Source organism: Lepus europaeus, chromosome 5 (genome assembly GCF_033115175.1).
Source record: "Lepus europaeus isolate LE1 chromosome 5, mLepTim1.pri, whole genome shotgun sequence".
Taxonomy (NCBI): Eukaryota; Metazoa; Chordata; class Mammalia; order Lagomorpha; family Leporidae; genus Lepus; species Lepus europaeus.
The window spans coordinates 69,000,578-69,026,812 of record NC_084831.1 but is presented as its reverse complement, the minus strand read 5'-3'; the positions used below and the strand labels follow the sequence as shown (position 1 = coordinate 69,026,812).

General features: G+C 39.9%; 1 protein-coding gene across 2 annotated transcripts in view; it reads right to left on the bottom strand.

The window, feature by feature from the left end:
• ST6GALNAC3 (ST6 N-acetylgalactosaminide alpha-2,6-sialyltransferase 3) overlaps positions 1–26,235 on the bottom strand; it is a 626,202-nt gene that overhangs the window by 256,782 nt on the left and 343,185 nt on the right. For both annotated transcript variants that reach the window (XM_062193403.1, XM_062193406.1), the window contains exon 3: positions 1,227–1,636. In XM_062193403.1, the coding sequence (XP_062049387.1) occupies positions 1,227–1,636 (410 nt within the window). The remainder of the gene's footprint in view (positions 1–1,226; positions 1,637–26,235) is intronic.

Here is a 26,235-nt window from a genome sequence, read left to right as displayed (position 1 = left end):
ACTTAATATTTTAAAATAATTATTAGAATTCAAATTACATCCAGCGATAACAGAAACTGCTCCTCCTCAAGCACATACCCCAATATAACTAAAACTTTACATATGATAATACATGGGGCCTTCAAAAACATTTATGGAAAAATGTAACAAAAATCTAAGCTTATTTTGGTACACAAAAACATAGGTTTTTCATAAAATGCATTTTCCAAGAAGACTCCCCCGATCCATGTTGAACAGTTAACAATAACCATTAGGAGAAAATCAGAATGTAATATTGGAATTACAGTGGATGTTCAATTAATCCATGCTTTTGTGCAAATAAGCAGAATTCACAGATAATTTAAGCCTTTAGCAACTGGTTGCTATGTCTTCCTTCAGCAATTCTTTAATAAAGTAAAAATATGAACCAAGATCGACTGATTTATAATTCTGTCTTTCTGCCTTATCCTGGCAATCCTTCTAAAGGCGAAGAGCAAGTGGCAGGCAATAGTGTTCTGTGGGCGATGAAAGGGCTCTTCTTTCAAGGAGAAAGAAGGGGAAGGGGAAGAATGAAGCACCCAAGCCTCAAGCAGAGGAAGCGGGAAGAGTGATTACTGAACGTTGCAAAAAAAGTGGATGTATTAAAAATGCAAATTGGTTTTTGGATAATTGAGTGGAATGTACATATACATAATTTCTCTTCAAGAATCCAACTGTTAATGATTTGAAGTAATGCATAATTTCAATATGTGATTCTGCTTAACATATTAGATACCAAGTTGTGGTGTTCAGGATCACAGGGTCTATCTACATTCCGGAAGCTGTGCAATCTTATTGGATAATCAATAATCTGTTGTGTTTGTGATCTCAGGTAAAATTCTGAAACAGCTTCCAATGGAGTTTAGGTCAATACAGAATCCTGAAGTTCCTTAACATTTATATGCTTTGAAATCAGATGAAATTCAACTTAGTCATTAACAAACTGAGCTAAGTAAGAAAAAAATTTAAAGATATCTTGGGGGAAGTATGCAGTGTTTCTTGGAGCCTTGAACCAATCAAAATGGAGAGAACAGAAGGTAGTGTAGGTGGTATAAATGGGATCTAGCTGCTGGCTCATTAAGTAATCATAATAGTCAAAAACATAACAATCAATTTAAAAAAGAACTCTGTTCATTTGATAGCTGGCAAAAGTACTCCGCAAAGACTTAGCAATTAAAGACCGCGTGACCGCTTCAGCCAGGACTCACCTGTCTCTCCCAGTCTCCTTCTTAAAGACTCCATCACAGTAACTCATGCGTTTCTCTGTGGTCACATAAATTTGGGCATTTGGATAGACATCAACCGTCTTTTTCAACATGTTGTAAACGATGCCATTGCCATCTTTCCTCATATTGCGGAAAGGGCCCCAAATAACATAAATAGTAGTGTTGGCTTCCTTGAAAAAATAGTCAGGGTTTTTTAACAAAAGAGGAACACTGGTATGGGACACAACTCGAATCATTGTCATGCGGCCAACGTCTTCTTCATAACCCTTGGTGGGGGCATTGTTCATTCTCCAAATGCAGGAAGACTGATCTATCTCATTTCCAACCTTCTGGCCAACCATCTGACCTGAGTTTGACACTATGGCACAAAGGTCACAGTCCAGTTGCAAAGGCTGAAAAACAGAAAGAGAGAGAAAGCAGGTAGTAAATTCCACATAGTCAAGTAAGTTCCTTTGGGAAAAGAAATAGTTCAGACATTGCACAATTGCTGAATATGGAAAATGTGACACACATATATATTTTCTCCTACAGTCTCTGCTATAAGCTATGAAGTTAGGAGCATGCTTCCGTTAAAAGGGTAAATACATACTGTTAAAACGTAATTTTAATTTCTAAAATCCCCATGTGTTGGTTTAAAAACAAATGGAGAGATAGTCATTTGTTTCCCACTCTAAATGATGAATTATTTTTTATTCAGAACTGTAATTTCAAATGAAATAAGGAAACATGGAAATAGTTGATCTCTATAATAAGGTTGGTGGTTATAAAGGAAATGCCAAAGAAACATATCCAGACATTAATTCCATATTTTACTTATACATGCACATGGTTATGTAGCAATTGATAAAAATATGAAAATTTCAGCAAATGATGATGTTCTAAAAAAGATCTTTAGAAAGCACAGTGATTTAACACAAGTCCGAGGCTGGCAAAATACTATAGAAACTCAAATTTCTTCAAGTCACTGTGTTAACTGGCTTTTGTGTTTATGTTTATTCTAGATAAATAAGGAAAAGCCTCTTGGAAGAGCTCAGAGAAGGCATGTCTACAGTCTTCAGAGCTAGTCCAACTCCCTCACTTTTCATTTGATCATGGAGGCAACACTAATAGAGGTTAAGCATCAATTTTTAGGATTTGAATTTGATAAAGCAGTGCTGGGAGATTCAACTCTAGATCTTCGAACTTACAGTGCACTGCTTTTTTCATTATTCCTTGCTTTACTATATCCTAAAAATAAGCACATAAATTAACTTTGCTACTTCTCTCCCACATGAAGAAGCTATGCTATTTTTTGAAAACAGTGAAAAAGAAGCAATATGCTTTGTTGACATGTATCTTTCTCATCTTCTTTCTGTGAGATTTTACATTTTGTACATGACGTTTGCTCCTGAATTTTTATTTTGTTTATTGGTGAGCAGCTCATCACATGCTGGGTACTGCCCTTATTTTACTCATTGTGTTGCACTTTAATTTATGGTTTAATTATGTCTGTCCTCCAGATAGTAAACTCAGTAAGAACAATGTCTGCTTCATTTCAGTCCCACTCCCTAGAGTCCCTGGAATACACTTGGAGCTCAATTGGTTACTTTAGAAAATGAAAGCAATTGAATTAAAATAACATATTAGAAGTCACAGCACTGAACTTAGTGTTAGGAAAAACATACACTTTTCCAACTTACTTAGAACTGTTGATTTGGATGAAAGAGAAAAGCATTCCAAAAGAAGACCAGCAAGATAGCAATCTCCATAGTTAAGTTGAGATGTGAGAGAAAGACAGGAGTCAAGGATCACTTCAGACTTTTAGCTTATGCAAAAGGAAGACTGGACTTTCCTTTAACTGAGAAACAGAAGGTGTGAGGAAGACTTCAGGAAGAGCAGGATCAAGTGAGGAAGATTGGAAGCTTACTTTTAGACCAGTTTAATTTGAGATGCCTTGAACACAGACACTGCCTCGAATATTACAACAAAATTAATTTTTTTAAATTTGACAGATAGAGTTAGACAGTGAGAGAGAGAGACAGAGAGAAAGGCCTTCCTTCTGTTGGTTCATCCCCCAAATGGCCACTACGGCCGGAACCACACCGATGGGAAGCCAGGAGCCAGGTGCTTCCTCCTGGTCTCCCATGCGGGTGCAGGGCCCAAGCACTTGGGCCATCCTCCACTGCCTTCCTGGGCCACAGCAGAGAGCTGGACTGGAAGAGGAGCAGCAGGGACTAGAACCCGGCGCCCATATGGGATGCCAGTGCCGCAGGCGGAGGATTAACCAAGTGAATCATGATGCTGCCCCAGAACAAAATTAATTTAAACTGCTTTAAAAAAAAACTTATTAAAGGAATAAGAGCACATTGTAGTAAAATTGAAAAATTAAAAAATAGATAAAATAATAAATATACTCCATATTCCTATCAATAAATAACCACTATAAACATTTATATCATACTTATATTATTTATCATATCATTTTTCTCTTTTCTGTACATATTATTTTAGACAAGTTGAGAAGTTTCATATATTCAACTTAGCAGCATTGGTTTTTCAATTAATTTCATATCCTTAATCTTTTCCATGTCATGAAATTTCCCTTAGAGATAATTTTAATGCCTGCTCTATATACCATTATATGGATATACCATAATGTACCTATTCACCTACTGCTGGGCATTTAGCCATTATCTTCTGTGTGTGTGTGTGTGTGTGTGTTTTTCTATTCTAAAATAGTTCTCTGATGGACATATTTGTGCATCCAGCTATGTTTGGGATGATAATAGTTATTACATTAATTTAGATTCCTTTATGTTTAATTATACTTCTATAAAATATGGTAGACAGATCAAAGTATTTGGCATGTCAAAATTAAGAATTGCATTAATACCTTGACTTGAAGAATCCATAAATGTCTATTTAGGAGGTGCTTTAAACCTCTGCTAGCAAAAGGGCTGTCCAAACCCCATGCCACAGTAAGAATTCTTTTTTTTTTAATTAGTTTATTTTTTTTTTGACAGGCAGAGTGGACAGTCAGAGAGAGAGAAAGGTCTTCCTTTTGCCGTTGGTTCACCCTCCAATGGCCGCCGCGGCCAGCGCGCCGCGCTGATCCAAAGGCAGGAGCCAGGTGCTTATCCCAGTCTCCCATGGGGTGCAGGGCCCAAGCACCTGGGCCATCCTCCACTGCACTCCCTGGCCACAGCAGAGAGCTGGCCTGGAAGAGGGGCAACCGGGACAGAATCCGGCTCCCCGACCGGGACTAGAACCCGGTGTGCCGGCGCCGCAAGGTGGAGGATTAGCCTATTGAGCCGCGGCGCCGGCCCACAGTAAGGATTCTTATCCAAGGCAAGCAGCAGGTCGTTAGAGTAGGCCCATGCAAGGTAGGTGAGTATATTAGGCCACCTGGAAATGTGGTATTTTAGGTTGGGAGCATAGTGAAGGCTTTACCAGGGATCACGCTGGAGGCACACGTGGATGCCTGTAGAAGTCAGGCATTGATCTAAGACCTTTCATCATCCATTTAGGGTTCATATATTTTAGGATATAAAGTAAAACACAGTATTTTGAGTGGACAATTTTCCTCCACCCGTTGCACCTAGTCAAGTCCTGCAAACTCAGAGTCATGCAAACCAGAGCCTGATTTAAATTGTGTTTGTGATATGGCACACTCCAGTTTATCATCAAAGATGCATATGGTATGGTAGGTTACATTCCATTTACTCTGCCAAGAAATTGTCTCATTGTATAATTAAAGCATTTTGAGAGGATAGCCCTCACAAGTTAAAAAAAATCGAAAATAAATAAAGAGAAAGATTTGGGTGTGTTCTAATCTATAAAATGCAGCAATTTGCGTTGGCTTTCCCAGTCATTAGAGTGAATTAGCTGGTTCTGCTGTAACAAGGCTTAATTTAACTAATAAGAATCAGCACATCGGTCTCACTTGACAATTGTAACCTTGGAAAGTGATCAATTAAGACATCACAATCTGTTTCATGACAACATATTGGGATGCCACAGCTGTGCAGATTATGAGGTCAGCAGCTGACTAACAACTTGAGGGCAAACACTGGGAACAACAGCCTCTTGTTTATGTGACAAATACGCGATTGGGCAGAATGTTCTGAATACGATGGCTTTAGGGGTAGATAATCATCCTGAAATCGTCCCCTCCCCCATTTTTTAACTATTCACTTTGCCAAACTGTCACCATGGTCAGAATCTTAAGAGACTCGATCACAAGATCACATGCCTGTACTTCTTGGTCACAGTCCTGCCAGACTGACTTCCTGAATGTGGTTCCAGGAGCCATGGCTGAATGAGATGTCTGCTCCACTTACTGCTTAGTCTTAGGTATCATTTCCCAAGAATGACAGCATTGTGTGCCTGGATGCATGAACACTCCTAATCAAAATCAGAAGCTTCGTGTAGCACAAAGAGCTGACTAAGCCTGAGGAACTCATTTATGTGTTTGAAGGCACCTTCAAACCACAGTAAGCCATGAGAAATAGAAATGCTTCGGCATGAACGGATGACTTGCCCCAAGAGCTGCTCTTATCCGGTTATCACCACTCTGTATATTAGCTTTATTGATATATTTTTTGATCTCAAGTTTCTTTGTTAAAATGTACAGCTGTCTCTTGAAACTCATTTACATTATTTGATTTGGGGACCTTGCTTAAAAGTGTATTCCACATGTCTCCACTCACTTGATTCAGCCTCGGTAAGTAGTTACTCTTTTTTTTTTTTCTTCTAAAATTGAGACCCTAGATTTTCTAAGATCTTTGTTAAGACTTATCTGGTTCCACTTTATAAAACCCTATCTTAGTTTTGATTTTTTTTAGTTGTCTCTAATTTTGGTTTTGTTTTCACTAAAAACAAATTGGCCTTCCTCACTTTATCTGTTGTGTGTTTACAACATCTTGTGCACACAGTACACTGGGGCTGGACTTGGGCTGCACTTATCAACTAAGAGCACCACAAACACTCAGGTGACCCCGTCTGAACAGCTATGTCTCTGTTAAAGAAAGCCCACAAATATCAAGAACTTCCTTTTATGTAGGTCTAAAACACTGATTTTTAAAATGCTAACAACACTATATTTGTTTTGGATATTGTCTTCCTCTGCCAGAGTATACTAAATCTACACTAGCATATTTGGTTATGGATACTCAGCTTGGGAAGAGTAAAGAATCTGTTGATCAATCAGGTATTTAGCATTTATTCTGTGCAAGGTCCTTTGAAGGGTAAGACAGTTTTGCAATTCGAGTCAGTGTGGACTTGAACCTCAGTACACAGTTCTAAAACGTGGGTGGGTAGCAGTTGGAGTAGAATTCCGTGATCAACAAGGGTCAATTCTCGCACCGTTTTAGAGGCCTAAGGGATTGCCTTGAAAAACAAATGACTTCACTGCTTACATGAATCCTGACATTTTGCCTCCTTACAAGCAAGATGACTTGCTTATTGGCTAGGACAAACAGAGAGAGGAAGTGAAGAAGCTGTATGAAGGAGACACAGAAATACTGCGCCTCATGTGGACTGATGTGCACCTGACTGAATGCTTCTTATAGGTCAGTCACACTGCTCAGTACTTATTATATGAGCTCACTTCATTTTCGTAACAGATTTTTTTTTCATGTGGCTCAATTTATTTGCTCTTTAGGACTATTAATTCTATAGGTTTTAGATGGTACATTCCTCAACTTGTGTATTGTTATACTAGAATTGTTAGCTAAAGTGGAGAGACACTCTTTCATCAGGATGCATGCACTGGTGAACTCTTTTTTTTTAACATTATTTATTTGTTTGAAAGTCAGAGTGACACACAGAGGGAGATACATAGACAGATAGAGAGATCTTCATCCACTGGTTCACTCTCCAGATGGTCCCAATGGCCATGACTGAGCGAGGCTGAAGCCAGGAGCTGAGAGCTTCTTCCAGATCTCCCACATGGGTGCAGGGGTCCAAGTACTTGGTCCATCTTCTGCTGTTTTTCCTAGGCCATTAGCAGGGATCTAGGTCAGAAGTGGAGGAGCTGGGGCACAAACTAGCATCCATATTGAGATATTGGCACTGTAGGTGGTGGCTTTACTCGCTACACCACAATGCTGGCCCGGAACTCAACATTTCAGTGACTGGGGAGATGATAGCTTTGGACCGAAATCCCACCTCCATGGTTGTGTGTAAATTTCTTCTGGGCCTGCTAGCAGTAGATTCACAGTCATCCTTCATAACAGATTTTTAAAGCCAGTTTGTTATTATTTCCCAGGATAGCATTGAAGAAATTGAGATAAATGTGATAGCCTCTAGAAACTACCTATCATTCAGGTTAAAAAGAGGAGCAAATGGCATCTTTCATGAAATTCACTCAGCAGAATTTACAAGTGGGAGATATGAAATACATAGTTATGATTTTTTTCACTGTTCTTAATATAGGTAAATGCAAACATGTATATTACCCAATGTTATATTAAAATAATTGATTGAGGCTGGCATTGTGGCACTGCAGGTAAAGCTGCTGTCTACAATGCTGGCATCCCAAATTGAAGTGCTGATTTGAGTCTTGGCTGCTTGTCTCCCTGTCTAGCTCTGAGTTAATGCGCCTGGGAAAGCAGCAGAAGATGGCCCAAGTGCTTGGGCCTCTGCCTCCCACAGAGACCAGGATGGAGTTCCAGGCTCCTGACTTTGGTCTGGCCCAGCCCAGCGATTGTAGTGTCCGAAGAGTGAACCAGTGGATGGTTCTCTCTCTCTCTCTCTCTCTCTCTCTCTCTCTCTGTGTGTATGTGTATCTGTCTCTCCCTTTCAAATAAATGAAATTAATATTTAAATGATAAAATTAGTTATCATACTTTAAAACATGCTGGGAGCCAAGAGTGTCACTAAAAGATGAAGTCCCTCAGTTGATGAACGGCTCCAAGGACGTCACAGTGTGCGTGTGAGTGGACACAGCCTCTTTCCTGGCATGGTAGAAAGAAGTGCTGATGTGTGAATAGTACTTCTCATAATTTGAGCATGAAATATGGCTGAAATTTCATTTTAGAAGAAGCTAATCCTGAACATTTTGTTGCTTTTAAAATGGTCCTTTGCATCTGCTTATTCAATTTGCTTTTCAAATTGCTCCTGTCACCATTAAAGAAAAGTTAAAAAAAATAAAATAAATGAAAAAACAAAGCAATAACTATGGCCCAGGCCGAGGATGTTACCAGCTAAAGGGAACACCTCGTCCTGCCCGCAGGTCTCAGTAAGGTGCATTCGCTCCAGACACTCACACTGCCTGGTTCCAAGTTGCTGGGAATCAAAGTCAGCCAGAGACTGGCGAGCCATCCACTGTCTCACGAAGTTACGCCCCAGTCCTTACACAAACCCAGAGCACAGGCTGTCTGTAACACTGGCTTACTCTACAGGTCGTTTGACATCATGCCTTCTTTTATTTTTACTTCTGTTATAAACAAGAAGATTTGAACAGCACAAAATTAATTCTGTTTAAAAACGATGCTGAAGCGGCCCAGTGCTGTGGCGTAGCGGGTTAAGAAGCTGCCTGCAGTGCAGGCATCCGATATGGGTGCCAGTTTGAGACCCAGCTGCTCCACTTCCAATCCAGCTCTCTGCTATGGCCTGGGAAAGCAGTAGAAGATGGCCCAAGTCCTTGGGCCCCTGCACCCATGTGGGAGACCAGGAAGAAGCTCCTGGTTCCTGGCTTCGGATCGGCATAGCTCCGGCCATTGAGGACATTTGGGGAGTGAACCATCAGATGGAAGACCTCTCTCTCTCTCTCTCTCTCTCTCTCTCTCTGCCTCTCCTTCTCTCTGTGTGTAACTCTGACTTTCAATAAAATAATAAACGAAACAAAGCAAAACAAAACAATGCTGAAGAATGTAAGCAGAAGGGAACTGACGCCCTGTGAACGGTCCATGTTCTCTGGCACCTTGAGATGGGGGAAGGGGCAGACATTCTTACACCTTCATAAGGATCTGTGGCATTTTTATAATCAATTTTATTGCTCTGTGTTTGAACAATATATGTATTATTCATGTGGGCCCCAGAAGTCAATTTACCATGATATGCTCAGCTGATCTTTGCCTCATTAAAACAAAGTTGGGGGGGGGGACTTATCTAAACAGGTCATTCACCCTGATTGGTAAATTACCCCTTTTGTGAGTCATTCACTTTTCTTTTTATATTAGTGCAACACACGCCTGTTTCTCTGTTCTCAGTTTATTTATGCACATGCATGTGCATGCGCGTGCACGCGTGTACACAGACACACACACACACCACTACTTCCACGCAGTGGATGGGAAAGCTTCCTCTGCCAGACGCCGCTCTCATCCTGCTTCCTATCAGGCACTCCGGGATCCCCCTTCTCTTCTTTGAGCCTGACAGATTGCCCTGTCCTTTTTGAGTGATACACTGGGGCAACTGCCAAGCATGTCACATTTTAATTAGCATAAAGAATGCAATATTTAACCTTTACTTTTTTCTCTCTGAATAAGCTTATAGACAATAGAAAAGGTAATTAAAATCTGTGAAATGAAAGTTACAAAACAGTGTGGTTTCCTCAGTAAAAAGGAACAGCCATGTACGAAAGGTCACCTGTCAACTAGTTCTAGTTATTAAATCTCTGTATTTATCACTAAGATGACTCTACAGAAAACGAAGGTCAAGACATTAAATTATGAAATGGTCAGGATTAGAAAAGGTCACCAAAAATCCAAGTAAAATTTAACCAAACCCATTAATTCTGTGTTCTGGTAGCAGGCCGAAAAAGCCAGTGATGAAAACACAACACTGAATAACTCTTTCTTTTTAGTGGTTATTTTTATTTTTTGTCTACGTGAAAGGCAGAGTACCAGAGAGAGACAGAGAATCTTTCCATCTGCTGGGTCACTCCCAAAATGCCTGTAACAGCAAGGGCTGGGCCAGGCCTAAGCCAGGAGCACAGACTTCCATCCAGGTCTCCCACATAGGTAGCAGGGGCCCAAGCACCTGAGCCATCATCTGAGCCTCCCAGGATGTATGTCAGCAGGAAACCAGAAGGGAGGCAGAGCAGCTGGAACTGGAACAGGCAGTCTGATATGGAACACCAGTATGCAAGCAGCAGTTTAACTTCTTGTGCCCCAAAGCCCGCCCCAACATTGGGTAGCTTTAATCTTTCTCCCTCCTCTAACTCCACAGTGAAACTGAACTTCTATTTGATGCCTTGAAGTCTAAAATGAAACTTGCTCATCTCAAATAAAAACAGGAGCTTCGATAAATATTTCAGAACAAAAATCATGTTTGAATCGAACCAGTCTAAATTATTAAAAACATTGTTTTATACTACTCTAATGGTAGCTTTCATTTCAAGCCTAAGAATGTAATTTTAAAAACTGGAGATGGGGCACTCACAGCACCTTAAATGCTTTGCAGGACAATTAGCAACTCACCAACTCACTAATTTACTACTTTAACGTCGAAACAAATGCGATCTTTGCTTTTCATCATCCAATTTGAGTGAATGTGAACAAAGCACGCTGAACAAAGCTCCAGAGACACACTCCTCAGTTTGCTGTCATTTATTCTTCCACTCTTCCTGAATGTCTTTAGAGTTTTAGTTTTAGAGCCTTCAACATGTATAATGACGCCATTGGGGAATAGATTTTGCCTTTATTCTCCTTGATGTTCTTTTGAGGTCTTTCAAGTGAAAGGTACAAAAGAGGCATTAACAATCTGGCATTGTTTTTATTGCTTGACAAAGAAAAAAATGTATTTTAATTTTTCCCGTGTTTCAGGAATGATTAAGCAAGCTGTTTTCATCTACCCAGAGTCACTTTCAGCAGCCCTCTAACTGTGAGCAAAGAATTGTGAAGGCTGCTACAGAGGGAAGTCAACACAGGTCAGCCGGGCTGCCCTGTACAGGTCCTTATTGCCCCTTCGCACGCTAGAATCTTCCAAGGCATTCAGCTTTCAAAAGCAGCACATATAAGTCACACACTATGAGCAGCAGCACATGAAGAGAGAGATTTGATACCCCTCTGCTTGGCTCTGATCCTCTGTGGATTTTGGATACAGCATTTACCTCGGTTGCTACCTAGTGGCATTATATCCAAGCATAAAACTTAATATGGGGGTGCATAAAAATGTTAATGTCAAGAAATAATTCTACAACAGGCAACATAAAGCGATGCTTCTCAGTTGCTATAGATGATGTGTTCTCTTTATGTGGAAGTTTCTCGAGGGAATGGATCTGTATAATCATGTAGGTGTGCCAAAGGAAAACAGCTTGCTTTCCCCTAACTGAAAAGCAACAAAAATAAGGCTTTTCAAAGCAGGAAGGAGTTTCCACCCACAAATACACACACACACACACACACCAAGAACTTGAATAACAGGAATAACTCATGTGTTACTATCACTACCAGAACATAATAAAAGTTGGCTAATTTTATGGCTGATTTACCTGTGGATTATTTTCCTCTCCTTTAAGAATAATCGCAGGACTTACAGCTAACATACCATTCAGACATGTCAAGAAAGGGAGTAAGAAAACTGAGTCATGCTGTGGTGATACTATCATAACATGCCACTTGAAAAGAAACACTGTTCTCAACTGCTGTACATTGCAATGATCAGCAGAGCTCCAAAAATGATAATGGCTGCATCTACCCCTGACCAAATGAAACAGACAGCTCTGGAGGATGGGCTTTGCACATTAGTATTTAAAGTTTCACACATAATTCCAATGGGGTTGTAAGTGTGAGGAACCTTGTCCCACAACAATCAGCAATCATAAAAGAGGAGATCACAACAATCAAAGAAGAAAGAAACAAAATGGTGGTGCTGGTGTTTTGGTGCTATGGGGTCATCTGCCACCTGGAACACCAGCATCCCATATGAGTGCCAGTTTGAGTGCCAGCTGCTCTACCACTTATCCAATTCCATTCTAATGAGCCTGGGAAAGCAGCAGAAAATGGTACAAGTGCTTGATACCACTCATATGGGAGAACCAGAAGGAGCTCCAGGCTCCCGGCTTTAGCATGGCCCAACCCCAGCTGCTGCAGCCATTGAGGAGTGAACCAAGGATGGAAGAGCTCTCTCTGTCTCTCCTTCTCTCTCTAACTCTGCTTCTCAAATAAATAAATACATCATTAAAACTGCTGAAATCTTTACTTAATTTATACTAAATTGATCTTCTGTATATAAAGAGAATTGAAAATGAATCTTGATGCGAATGGAATGGGAGAGGTAGTGGGAGATGGGAGGGTTGCGGGTGAGAAGGAAGTTATGGGGGGGAAAAAGCCATTGTAATCCATAAACTGTACTTTGGAAATTTATATTTATTAAATAAAAGTTAAAAAAAAAAAACACAGTACCCTATGTGTACACATACATTAATATATATGTAAATGTATATATTTGCATATACATTTGTAAAGCTCTGATTATTTTGTAATGATAAATTTTAGGAGTAGAATTTCTACAGACTTTTTTGTACTCTAAAACATAATGCCACGTTGCCATTCAGGAATACTTCATCATCAGTTATATATATATGGGAAGTGGCCATTTCTGTGGATCTGTGCCAATGCTGTTTTGTCATAAAAAAAAATGATGGCTAAAAAAAAATAAAAATAAAAGATAAAAAGATGACACTGTATACCTGGGGCCCTTGGTAGGAAGGATGCTGGGGTAAGAAACCCTTCCAGTTATCTTTCAAATAATGCTAGACTGTTGAGAAGCATTTACATGCGGAATCAGCCATAGAAGGCAGATATTTTAAAGAATGATTGGAGAAGATATTGTAAACTTGCACATAGTACCAAGCAGGAGAACTTTTATTTCCTGCGAAATTATTATTAATTTTATAGCACTAGAGATTTTCTTACTGGCTAGAATTTGCTTTGGAAGCAAGGAAAATCATGGTACCTTATCCATCCTCTTAAATATCTGTGGAATTCCTATGGATATGCAAGGCTTGTGGTAAATCAATCATTCACTGATATTCATTTAATATAAAGAATTTTCAGAAAGTTCATGGAAGCCTGTATTAAGAGAAAACTATTTACGGATTTTAAAAAATTGGCAACAAAATAGATTAATTTTATTCCATTTTTTCTATGACCTTTTTTATTTATCCTGTACAGGCTTCATTTTCATTTGTTTGTTTTGTTTTCTAGGCTAGAGGATGATTTAGTGTGGGAGAGGTTGGTAAAGATGGAGTAAATGACCTTATAAGAGGACAGTCCACTGACATAAGGAGAACACAAGGAAGATACAATAATCTAAGATGATCTTAGAAGGCAGCACAGCAGTTAGGGTTCACTCCAGAGTCTCTTCTATTTCTATAAGTCACGTAAGGTTTAATTATAGAGAGATGGCTACTGGGAGGTAAGGTTAATGGGCTTCAGATGAAGGATGGACTTTTTAGAAAGAATATTTTGAGCAAGAAAGCTAAGAATAAAATGGATTGCCAATAATGTCTCCACTGATTTTTTTAGAAGATTTATTTATTTATTTGAAAAGCAGAATTACAGAGATGCAGAGGCAGAGAGAGAAAGAGAGAGGTTGTCTATCAGCCAGTCATTTTCCAAGTGTCTGCAATGACCAATGCTGAGCCAATCTGAAGCCAGGAGCTAGGAGCTTCTTCCAGGTCTCTCACGTGGATGCAGGGGCCCAAGCACCTGGGCCAACTTCTACTGCTTTCTCAAGCCATAGCAGAGAGCTGTTTCGGAAGTGGAGCAGCCGGGACTCGAACCGGAACCCATATGGGATGTTCGCTCCACAGGTAGAGGCTTAGCCAACTGTGCTACAGTGCCAGCCCCTCTACTGAAATTCAAGAATTATAGATGTATGATGAAGCTAATATAAGGTGATGTATTCTTTCCACTAGGAATGAAGACAGAAGCTAGAAAGTTTGATCCCAGGCAAGCAATTGTGGCAAGCGGTGGACTGAAAGTACATAGTGGAGGAATAATCTTGCCCCTCGGAAACACGGATTCATGCTGAAAGCAGAAGGCAATGATGACAAAACAAGTAAATGGGAGAAATAAGGATGTCTGAGGAGGTTATGTACATACTTTGGAGACAAGAAGATTGCATATCCTAAGGCTTGGTTGGTATTAAGAATATGGAGAAAAATGTGGCTTGTATAGATTTTAATTAAAGGTTTACAATTCCAACTGGGGCAGGTTTTAGGGAAAAAGTTGCAGTATAAGCAGAGAACCAAAGTATAGAGGATATTTTCTCTTTTTATTCTTAAAAAGTACCACCAAGACAGCTTCTTCAATAATGTTAACTCACAAAATTCAGACCAATCTTCCCAAGGAAGATAAGAAGTTATATAGAAATCATGTCTTTAAAATAATTAAAGACCTAATGGGACAGTGAGGAATTATCTGCCTGGAACTCATTAAAAGATACTATTTTTTTAAACATACATACATACATACATTTATTTATTTATTTAAAAGGCAGATTTGCGGGGAGAGAGAGAGAGCGAGCAAGCTTCCATCTGCTAGTCTATCCCCAAATGGCTGCAATGGCTGGGGCTGGGCCAGGCAGAAGCCAGTAGCCAGGAGATTCTTCTGGGCCTCCCACATGGGTGGCAAGGCCCAAGTATCTGGGCCATCCTCAGCTGCTTTCCCAGGCACACCAGCAGGGAGCTGAATCGGAAGAGGAACAGCTGGGATTCAAACCAGTGCCCATCTCAGATGCCAGTGTTGCAGGCAGTGGCTTAATCCACCAGCCCCAAGAGATACTTTTGCCCCAGGGAAATGGTTAGTTCTGGTAGCGGTAGATAAGCTCTGACCATGACAGCCTCTTGGACCCAGGAGGTCAGAAATGGGATACAGAGTCTACCAAAGATAAATGAATAAAAACATTTAATTATGATTTCTAGCTGAATTCTAAAAGTATCAACTGTTAAACAATCAGTCTTGTAAAATCTCATCCTATTTCATACCAATTGGCTGTCTCAGAAAACTTCAGTTTCAGAAATTATGTTATGTAGTCCTATACCTCTGATGACTTTGGATACTGGGAATAAACAAAGAAAAATCTACTCCAGAGGCAGATAATATCATCCCAGGCATCAATTATTTAACAAATATATTTTCAAATATAATGTCCAACACACAATCACAAAACCCAGACATATGAAGAAACAAAACATCGTTGGAGAAACACAACAAAACAGTCACATAGGAGTTACAAATAAGGAATTATAGGACACACACTAAAACAGATGTATTCACTGTGTTGAAATTTAAAGCCAAATGAAAAATTTGACAAGAAAATGAAGCCGGCGCCAGGGCTCACTAGGCTAATCCTCCGCCTTGCGGCGCCGGCACACCAGGTTCTAGTCCCGGTCGGGGCACCAATCCTGTCCCGGTTGCCCCTCTTCCAGGCCAGCTCTCTGCTGTGGCCAGGGAGTGCAGTGGAGGATGGCCCAAGTCCTTGGGCCCTGCACCCCATGGGAGACCAGGAGAAGCACGTGGCTCCTGCCATCGGATCAGCGCGGTGCCCCGGAGGCAGTGCGCCGGCCACAGCGCGCTTACCGCAGCGGCCATTGGAGGGTGAACCAACGGCAAAAAGGAAGACCTTTCTCTCTGTCTCTCCCTCACTGTCCACTCTGCCTGTAAAAAAAAAAAAAAAAAAGAAAAGAAAAAGAAAATGAAAACTAACAGAGCAGATGTGTAAAAGAGTCACTTAGAAGTCTAGAATTGACAAATCCATAAAATGAAGAACACCAGTTTTTAAGAAAAAATAGATGAAAGTAAAGAAAGAATTTTTGAACTAGCCGACAGATACACGTGTTTTGAATGAGACATGAGATTTATAAAAAAGAGGAAAAGATTCAGAGACTATTATAAGAAGGTCCACCAATATTCCTTTGAAATCTAGAGATAAAAGATAGTACCATAGATTGAGAACACAGCCAAAATTTTTCAAAACTTTATGAGAATCCACAAATGGAAAAAACTCAATGATTCCCAAGAACAATAAATAAATAAATCCATATTCATAAAGTAGTAAAGTTTTATTTTTAAAAAGGGGAAAATTTGGAATTAATATTAACACAAAATAGCATGCAGTTTGGAATAAGGTAATAAAGTTAAAGAATTTTAAGTTTACTACATTATCATGGGTAAGAGGAAAATATATATCAAGCAACATCACATCGCCAAAAGCCTAGAATGCCGAGGCTTTCAGAAGCTCAGGGTAGCAGTGCTCATCTTTGGGTCTTTGACCTCCAAAGTGCAAAAGATCTTTGATGTGATTCATGTATATCGACAGTTAACATATCAGATGTTGTAAATAAGAAAAAAAATTAAATATCCATTAAACTGTTTCAAAATAATAATATACCCATATATCATAAAAATAACATCCTTACAAAACAAACTATATTTTCTCAAGTCTAAGAAAGAATGGCATTATTTGTAAATGTGTTTGCAAATTTCTTTCATGTCTAGCTTAATTAAAGACATCTGGATTCTCTTTCAGTCTGTTTCTGTTTTCAATCCATTGTGGTATATTATTTTAGGTGAAGTAGATGAAGGCAGCCGGCGCTGTGGCATAGCAAGTGGGGCCGCTGTCTGAAGTGCCGGCATCCCATATGGGCGCTGGTTTGATTCCTGGTTGCTCCACTTCCAATCCAGCTCTCTGCTATGGCCTGGGAAAGTAGTGGAAGATGGCCCAAGTCCTTGGGCCCCTGCACCCACATGGGAGACTCGAAAGAGGTTTCTGGCTCCTGGCTTCAGATTGGTGCAGCTACGGCCGTTGAGGCCAATTGGGGAGTTAACCAGCAGATGGAAGATCTTCCTCTGCCTCTCCTTCTTTCATACTCTGTAACTCTGACTTTCAAATAAATCTTAAAAAAAAAAAAAATGAAGTAGATGAAGAAAATCCAGCTTTATATAGTTATGTAGTGAAAAAACAGAAACAATTATAGGTATTTGTCTTCAAATCTACACCAAAATTTGACACTTTGGGCCACTTCTTCTTGTTTATTCACAGTGAAGAATGGTTACATTAAAATCCATTGGTCCAGGATAAGCACCTGGCTCCTGCCTTCAGATCAGCGCGGTACGCTGGCTGCAGCGCACTGGCCGCGGTGGCCATTGGAGGGTGAACCAATGGCAAAGGAAGACCTTTCTCTCTCTCTCTCTCTCTCTCTCACTGTCCACTCTGCCTGTCAAAAAAAAAAAAAATCCATTGGTCTATCTTTTACTGTCATGAATATTTTACTCATGCATGATTTTATAATATCATATACTGATAATCTGAAAAATATGAATCCAATGAGTCATGCAAATATTCTAAATGCTGGAACTTACTATTATATATTTTTGTCTTCATCTGTTTAGGCTGCATTAACAAAATACCATTAACTGGGTAACTTAAAAAAAAAAACAGTTTTTGAGGATGAAAAGTCGAAAATCAAGGTGCCAGTAGATCGTCCAGTGAGGGCCCTCTCTTTCTTAGGTGGGGACGTCTAGCTGTGTTCTCCCCTGGTAGAAGGGGCTAGCTGGCTCTCTGTGGCCTCTCTCACATTCATGATGTTAGAACTCTGGTGACCTAATCACCCCCCTAAAAGACCCATCTCTCAATGTTGTCACCTGGGGGATTAGAACTTCCATACATAAATTTTGTGGAAAGATAAACATTCAGATCATAGTAATTTAACATTTTATTTATTTGAGAGGCCTAGAGTCAGAGATTTAGATAGAGAGAGAGGCACACATATGCTCCCATCTACTGGTTCACTTCCCAAATGCCCATAATGACCAAGAGTGGGCCAGGCTGAAGCTGAAAGCTGGGAAGCCAATCCAGGTCTCCTACATGGGTGGCTATCACCACTGCCTCTCTGCAGGAGTCAGAAGCAGGCATCAAAGCCAGGCATTCCAACCTGCGACACAGGCGTCTCTCCTGTTACCTTAACTGCTAGGCCAAAGGCCCACTCCAGATCATAGTAATTTTAAACACTCTGATATTACCCCCATCTTATAAGTCTTCTGGTTTTGGGAAACTGGCAAGCTGATGGTGACAAATACGTTTTTCTAAAATGCTAATTTTGACTTGAAAGCTCCGTTTTTGTCATTAGTAAAATATGTCGCCTGTTATTTCTTGAAGTGACAGGCTTACTTCATTCATTTGTTAAAAATGTCTGCCAAATGCCTAAATCTGAATATTCATAGTTTGTCTTTTGGCTGTTATTCCAAGGAAAATAGTGTTTGATGAAACTTTCAACTCATCTGAAATTTTGAAAACCAAAGGTCGGGCAGAAAAATAAATTAACGTAATCTGCAATATTAATAGTTGAAATCATCTGATCACCTCAAAAGTAAAAATCATATAATCATATCAATAAAAGCAAGAATATATATATTGATATATGGCAATATTTACTAGTGATTAAAAAAATCTTTTTAGTTAAGGGAAGGTAACAGGAAACTTCCTTAATCTTGATAAAATGTTTCTCTTCCAAAAAGTTCAATACCAAACATTAGAGTTGGTTTTAAAGCGTTGAAAGTTGTTCCTTTGCAATCAGGAATAAAACAGTTCTTCCTCAAACAAATAATAGAAACAAGAATTGGAAAAAGAAACAAAAATATAATTTTTCACAGATGTGTTAATGGCATAAAATAATTCATATAGAAATTGTTATAATTTGTATGATAACTAGCAGGACTACCAGACATAAATTAGAATACAAATCAAATACATTTCAATACACAGGAAATAATGAACATTTCAGAAAGGTTATTTTCATAAGTTCATCAAAATATCAGAATACAAGGATTCTTCTAGAAGTTCATGGAAAATTGATTTAAAGGATACATTGATTTTGAAAAAAAGAAATGTTGAATTCCACTCATAACTTTTTTACAATACACATTTTCTATGAACCTGCTGATGATTGCTCCTCAGATGCCCCAGGAATGCTATTTCTGCTACATATTCTATAAAAATGTATATCCTTTTAGGTATGTTGATTCATGTACAAGAGTATTTAGAGGAATATCATTTATAATATCCTCACATTGCAAAAAAAAAACCAGAAATTTTCATCAACACTTGTGTAAGAGAACACAGCCTACATTGGAAATAAATGCACAACATCGATGATATTAAAAATATTATGCTGGGGCCCGGCGCCATGGCTCAATTGGTTAATCCTCTGCAGCATGGGCATCCCATATGGGCGCCAGGTTCTAGTCCTGGTTGCTCCTCTTCCAGTCCAACTCTCTTCTGTGGCCTGGGAAGGCAGTGGAGGATGGCCCAAGTGCTTGGGCCCCTGCACCTGCGTGGGAGACCAGGAAGAAGCACCTGGCTCCTGGCTTTGGATCCAGCTGTTGCAGTCATTTGGGGAGTGAACCAGTGGAAGGAAGACCTTTCTCTATGTCTCTCTCTCACTGTCTATAACTCTACCTGTCAAATAAATAAATAAAAATCGTAAAAAAGATTATGCTGAATAGAAGCCATGTATCAGGAAGGAATTAACAGAAGATTCTAATTACATAATACCCTTAGTAACTTAAGAGAAAGACATTATTTTAGTACAATAGAGAATGTCATTCTGAAACCAAAACCAACATCACAATGAATGGGGCCCTTCTAGAGCAGCACAGTCACACTCTAAGATGTTAGAAAGGGGTTTTCCAAAATAGCATTTTCTGGTCAAATGAGTTAGGAATCGTTGTATGCTTTCTCCACATTGAGGAAATTGCCAATACATATTAAACACTAAAGGTTATGGAATTTAGGTACTGAAAAAATTATCTCATTTGATAATGCACTTGGAAACTTTATCCTCATTGTTTGGTAGGAAACAACCGTTATCTCACGGGATAATGGTTTGGAACATAATTTGGAAACTTTGAACTAGGTATATTCTGATTAGGTGTGGGAATAAGATATGAATGACCACTGATGCCATAATAATTTAACAGTGTTCTAGAAATCCTACTCAATATAACAACAGAAGCACAGAGCAGGATAAAGGGAGAGATTAGTACCAGAACACAGGAGAAAAGTCACTGTTGTTTATAGATGCTGTGGTAGTGTTTCTTGCAAATGCAATAAGCCAGGGGAAAGTATTAGAACTAATAGATACACACAATCACCAAGAGTTAATTGACAAAACTTAAACTCCAGAATTACAAAAGAAAGAAACTTAACCTAAAATATCAACCAAAATGTAAAGTCCTGGGTGGAGGTCGGGGGAGAACATTTAAAAAATGTGCAAGGAAGGGCATTATGGTAAAGCAGTTAAGACACTGCTCGGGATGGCCTCATTCCAAATCAAAGTGCCAAAACTTAAGTCCCAGCTCCATTTCTGATTCTAACTTCCTGCTCCTATGACCTGTGAGATAGAAGATGATGGCTTTAGTACTTGGATCCTGACCATGCATGTGGGATACCTGGATTGAGTATTGGGCTCTTAGTTTGGGCTTGGCTCAGCTCCGGATGTTGTTGTGGGCATTTGGGCAGTGAACCAGCAGATGGGAGATCACTCCCTGTCTATCATTTGTCTATCCCTCTCTCTCTCTGCCTTTCAAATAAATAAAATAGCTCTTAAAATGCGAATGATATAGACAAATGAGCACTTTATATTAGAATGAGTGCAATAAACTGTCAGTCTGCATATTTAAGTTTTAAGTGATTAAAAACAAACAAACAAACATCTACACCCGGAGAGGATACGTACTAAAGTTCATTTCAGGAATAGGATCTTATAATCTTTACAACTGCAAGAGCTAAAGTCTTTGAGTTCTAGGAATCAGATATTATTATTTAAATGTAATATTTATACTTGCTTTAGAGTCTTCCATTCCTTTACTGCTATGGTAATTATAGTTTGAAATCCCTTTCTTGTTTGAGTAACTATTTTTAAACTACTTTAAATCTTCTTCTAGATATCATGGGTTATTGACCCAGTAAATGAAATTACTGAGCCCACAGTATTTTAATGTTTTAATGAAGTGGCATGCTCAAATGCCCAGTCCCTGTGACCATGTGAGGCATAGCAATTAGCTAAAACTGAAAATTACCACCCTCCCAGCAGCTAAGATTGCAAGAGCCACACAAACTAAAGATCCCATTCAGACTTTGGAAGATCAAAAGACAAACTATAAATCAATGATTATTCACAGGATGTTTACACCAAAATGTCAAAATGAATACTATAGCTTTAAGAGCAGATTCTAAACTTAAGGGATGTCTTAGTTCATTTTTTTTTTTTTTTGCTGCTATGTAACAGAATACCTGAGACAGGATAATTTATAAAATGCAGAGATTTATTTCTTACAGTCCTGCAGGCTAAGAAATCCAAGTGGAGGGGCCCACGTCTGGCAAGGGCCTTCTTGCTGCCTCATCCCATCGTTGGAAGGTGGAGGGCAGAAGGTAGAAGGCAGAGAGGTAACAAAATGTTCACAAGCTTTAAAGTGCTTTTAAGGTGCTGTGGCATAGCAGGTAAAGCCACTGCTTGCAGTGCCAGCAAACCGTATGAGCATCAGTTCGAGGCCCAGCTGCTCCACTTCCAATCCAGCTCTCTGCTATGGCCTGAGAAAACAGTGGAAGGTGACCCAGGTCTTTGGGCCCCTGTACCCATGTGGGAGACCTGGAAGAATCTCCTGGCTCCTGGCTGTAGATCGGCATAGCTCCAGCCATTGCAGCCACCTGGGGAGTGAACCAGTGGATGGAAGACCTCTCTCTCTGTCTCTCTCTGCCTCTGCCTCACTGTAACTCTGCCTTTCAAATAAATACATCTTTAAAAAAAGAAAAAAAAAAAAAAAGAAAGTGCTTTCACGGGCCAGCATTGTAGCATAGAGGGTTTAGCCACCACCTGTTACATTCTATATGGGTTCTGGTTTGAGTCCTGATTGCTCCACTTCCAATCCAGCTCCTTCCTAATGCACCTAGGAAATCAGTGGAAGACGATCCAAGTCCATGGGTCCATACACCGACATGGGTGACCTGTATGGAGTTCCAGGCTCCTGGCTTTGGCCTTGCCTGGCCGTCTCTCCATCTCTCCCTCTCTCTCTCTGTAATTCTGCCTTTCAAATAAAATTTTTAAAAAAGTCCTTTCATGCACATGAAGGAGTGAGGGAGAGGGAGGATGAAGGAAGCAGGGGGCCAAGCCCATCCTTTTATCAGGAGCCGATTTCCATCCATTAATCCACTTTATCATGACTTAAAGGTCCCATGTCTCAACATTTTCACATTGGGGATTAACTTTCCAACTTGGAGGAGCACATTCTAACTACAGCAGGGTGTTTTTCTTAGTATTGTTTCCAAAACCTACAAAACTCAAATGTTGATAAAGAGCTATACTGGTGTCAAAGAACAAGACTTCAAAAAATAGATTCAAATTTCTGCTTTTTGTTTTTGATTTTTGAATAATTAATTCTTATTTATTTGAAAGGCAGATAGATAGAGACAGAGAGGGATTTTTCCATCTGCTGGTTAACTCCCCAAATTCCTGCAACAGCTGAGGATGTGCCAGGAGAAAGCCAAGAGCCAGGAACTCAGTCCAAGCCTCCCATATGGATGCAAGGGGCCCAAGGACTTGAAGCATCATCTGCTGCCTCCCAGGATGTATATTAGCAGGAAGCCGGGATTGGAAATTGAGCCAGGACGGAACCAGACACTCTGACATGGGATGTGGGTCTCCCAAGCCACATCTTAATCATTGTGCCAAACATCGCCCCTTTAATTGACTTCTATCAAAGATTCATGAATCAAGTAGCATGCCATCTATAAAAAAAAAAAAGACACTCTGATGAGCTGACCAGAGTCTGTGGGCTTCAGTAGCTGAGGAAAGAAGAAATAAGGACCAAGAAGTGGGTTGATCATTTCAAAATTAATTTCCTTACAGAGGGGTGGGCGCTGTGGCACAGTGGGTTAAACCTCCATTTGGGATACCTACATGCCTTATCAGAGTGCTGATTCAGAGACCTTGCTACTCTCTTTCTAGTCCAGCTTCTTGCTAATGCATCCTGGAAGGCAGCAGAAATGCGTGAGTCCCTGCTATCCACTTGAGAGATCCAGATGTTGTTTCTGGCTCCTGGCTTCAGCCTGGCCCAGCCTGGTTGTTGTAGACACTCGGCCAGTGATCCAGTGAATCTCTCTCTCTCTCTCTCTGTCTCAGACTTTTAATTAGATGATAATAAACTTTCCACTTTTTAAAGATTTACTTATTTATTTGAAACTCAGAATTACCTTAACAGAAGGAGACACACACACAGGGAGAGGGAGAAGGAGAGGGAGAGGGAGAGGGAGAGGGAGAGGGAGAGGGAGAGGGGGAGGGATGTGAAGTTTATAATGCAGTTTATATATTATATCTTTTTACTGCCAAAAGAACATATTTATCCATAAATAATATTTGCCAGTATAGATTAAATAAGGGAGATATAATTTTAAATAAGTGCTATTAGGACTCTGTAAGTTTAATTTAAAAGAAATATATAGCCATTAGAGTAATTACAGTACCAAGAAATATCAACATCTCATCTTAAAGAATTTCAGATGTTTTGAGAAAATTATAGGACAACCAGTTTTTGTCAGCAGAGTATAACAAAAGTAAGTGTTGGCTCTGTCATCAGACATACACGCAAATCCCTCTCTTCCACTTTTTAGCTATATGCTTTCACATCAATTTCTCCAATTCTTGACTTCTGCTATCTATTTATTAGTTACCAACAAGCAGCCTCTCCATTTACCCCATGGCAACTCTGAGTAAGATTCAATACATTACCCATCTCCCATGACAGGAAAATCATCCCACAGGGCATGAGAGGATGGTGTCACCATTGCAGAAGATGATTTGGGGAGATGGAAGAAGAATCTCCCCTCCCTGGTCATTGTATCTCTGGAGCCACATATCCTAGAGTCTATATCTCTCTATTTCTTTCCAAAATATTAGATCTCTCCTGGTTTGTCCAAGCCTGATCTTCACAAATGTCAGTCACTCTGTACACATTACCAGGTTCCATCCTTAGGAGTTAGCAGAAACTTATCAATAACAGGGCAGGTGATTAGGTACACACATTTTACAAGGGGAAATATGGCCTTGCCATCTCTAGTACCGTATAATGTCAGAATTCCCTTCAGGACCTGTAAAATCATTGCTTTGGTTTTAGCTGTTTGTTATTTTTCTCAGAAATTGCTAGTCATAAAGTTAAATGTCTTTCAGAATACATAATATACTTGATACCTTCATTGGATTTGCATACAAGTGTTTATGGTAGGAAAAAAATTCCTAGAAAACATCAGGAGGCAGGAGCTGGCGTTGAGGCACAGCAGGTTAAGCTGCCTCCTGTGATGCCAGCATCCTGTAGGACTGCCAATTTGAGCCCAGGCTGTTCCATTTCTGATCCAATTCCCAACTGCCTGGGAAAGCAGTGGAAGATGGCCCAAGTACTTAGGCTCCTGACACCCATGTGGGAGACCCAGATGAAATTCCTGGCTTCTGGCTTCAGACTGGCCCAGCTCTAGCCATTGTAGCCATTTGGAGGAATGAACCAGTGGATGGAAGATTCTCTCTCTTTCTCTCTCTCTCTCTCCATTCCCTCTCTCTGTAACTTTGCCTTTCAAATAAATAAATAAATATTTGGTGAAAAAAAAAAGAAAACACCAGGAGGTCAATGCTAGATGTAACTTCAGGATTCACTGAGTCAGGCTTCTGTGTGGAGCAGGTAATTTTTCATGATGAGAAAGTTGCAGGTGCTCCCACTGCACACAGAGGAAATCCTGAGTAATAATGGTTCTCTCAAGACCACACTACAGGGGCCGGTACTGTGGCATAGCAGGTAAAGCTGCCACCTGCAGAGCTGCCATCCCATATGGGTGCTGGTTCAAGTCTCGGCTGCTCCACTTCCAATCCAGCTCAATGTTGTGGCCTAGGAAAGCAGTAGAAAATGGCTCAGTGCTCGGGCCCCTGCACCCATGTGGGAGACCTGGAAGAAGCTCCTGGCTCCTGGCTTCAGATCAGCTCAGCTCAGGCCATTGCAGCCATTTGGAGAGTAAACTAGCGGATGGAAGGTCTCTCTCTGTCTCTCTCTGCCTCTGCCTCTCTGTAACTCTTTGGAATAAATAAATAAATCTTAAAAATAGACCACACAACAAACTTCAAAATACAACATAGACAAGGAAGATTCTGCTAAAGGCTATCTGGTTTCGTGGAGTGACACTTGATTCCAAACCACTGCCTAAACACAGCACTGGGTTTTAGTTCTTAGAAACAAATTCCCTCACATTTTTTAAAAGAAAATTAACTTCAAAATAGATTTCCTGGCTGGTTGTTAGGAAGACTGTTCTCAAAATATAAAGTGTTATTTGTAGTGCTTTTTGGAAATCGGATAGGATTTTACAGATATTATGGATAACCACAGATGGCAGAGAATGTATATAATATATGCAATGGGGGGATTGGTTCCAGGCTGGTATTTCGTCTTTGGAAAACTTTCTAATACTCCCACATTAATAATGAGACATTATCCTGACACTGAGACAGCTAAGTCCAAACACCACGGGACTTGCAGCCATGCTATGCACGTGTTCTTGCTGTTATTGATCTGCACATTAAATGTAGTATAGCCTATAGCTTCCCAAGCTCAGTTGTGACTTATTTTTGTCCAATTGACCTGTACTCTGGTTTCTGACTGCAATATTAGGTCAATCAACAAAAATATCCTAGATGAATGGGATGACATTGCCACAAAGCCCTGAGTTCCAATTCTAAGGTTGGAAATCTAACCTCTAATTTACTTCAGTTCCAGGCTCATTAGACCCATTATTTAATGAAGTCTCTCTTGGTTGTCTATCAAGTTATTTGTATTCATGGACAGAAAGTGATAAGCCAAAATGCTAATTATTCGTTTTTCTAAAATAAAAAGTCCATGCTAAGAATAACAATGAGTTATTAAAACTGCACTTTTCATCTGACACAATACATCTTAACAGCTCTTTAAATCCAGGGATTTTCATTGCTGGACAACTTGCCTAATGAAAAGGAAGATGTTTACTTTCT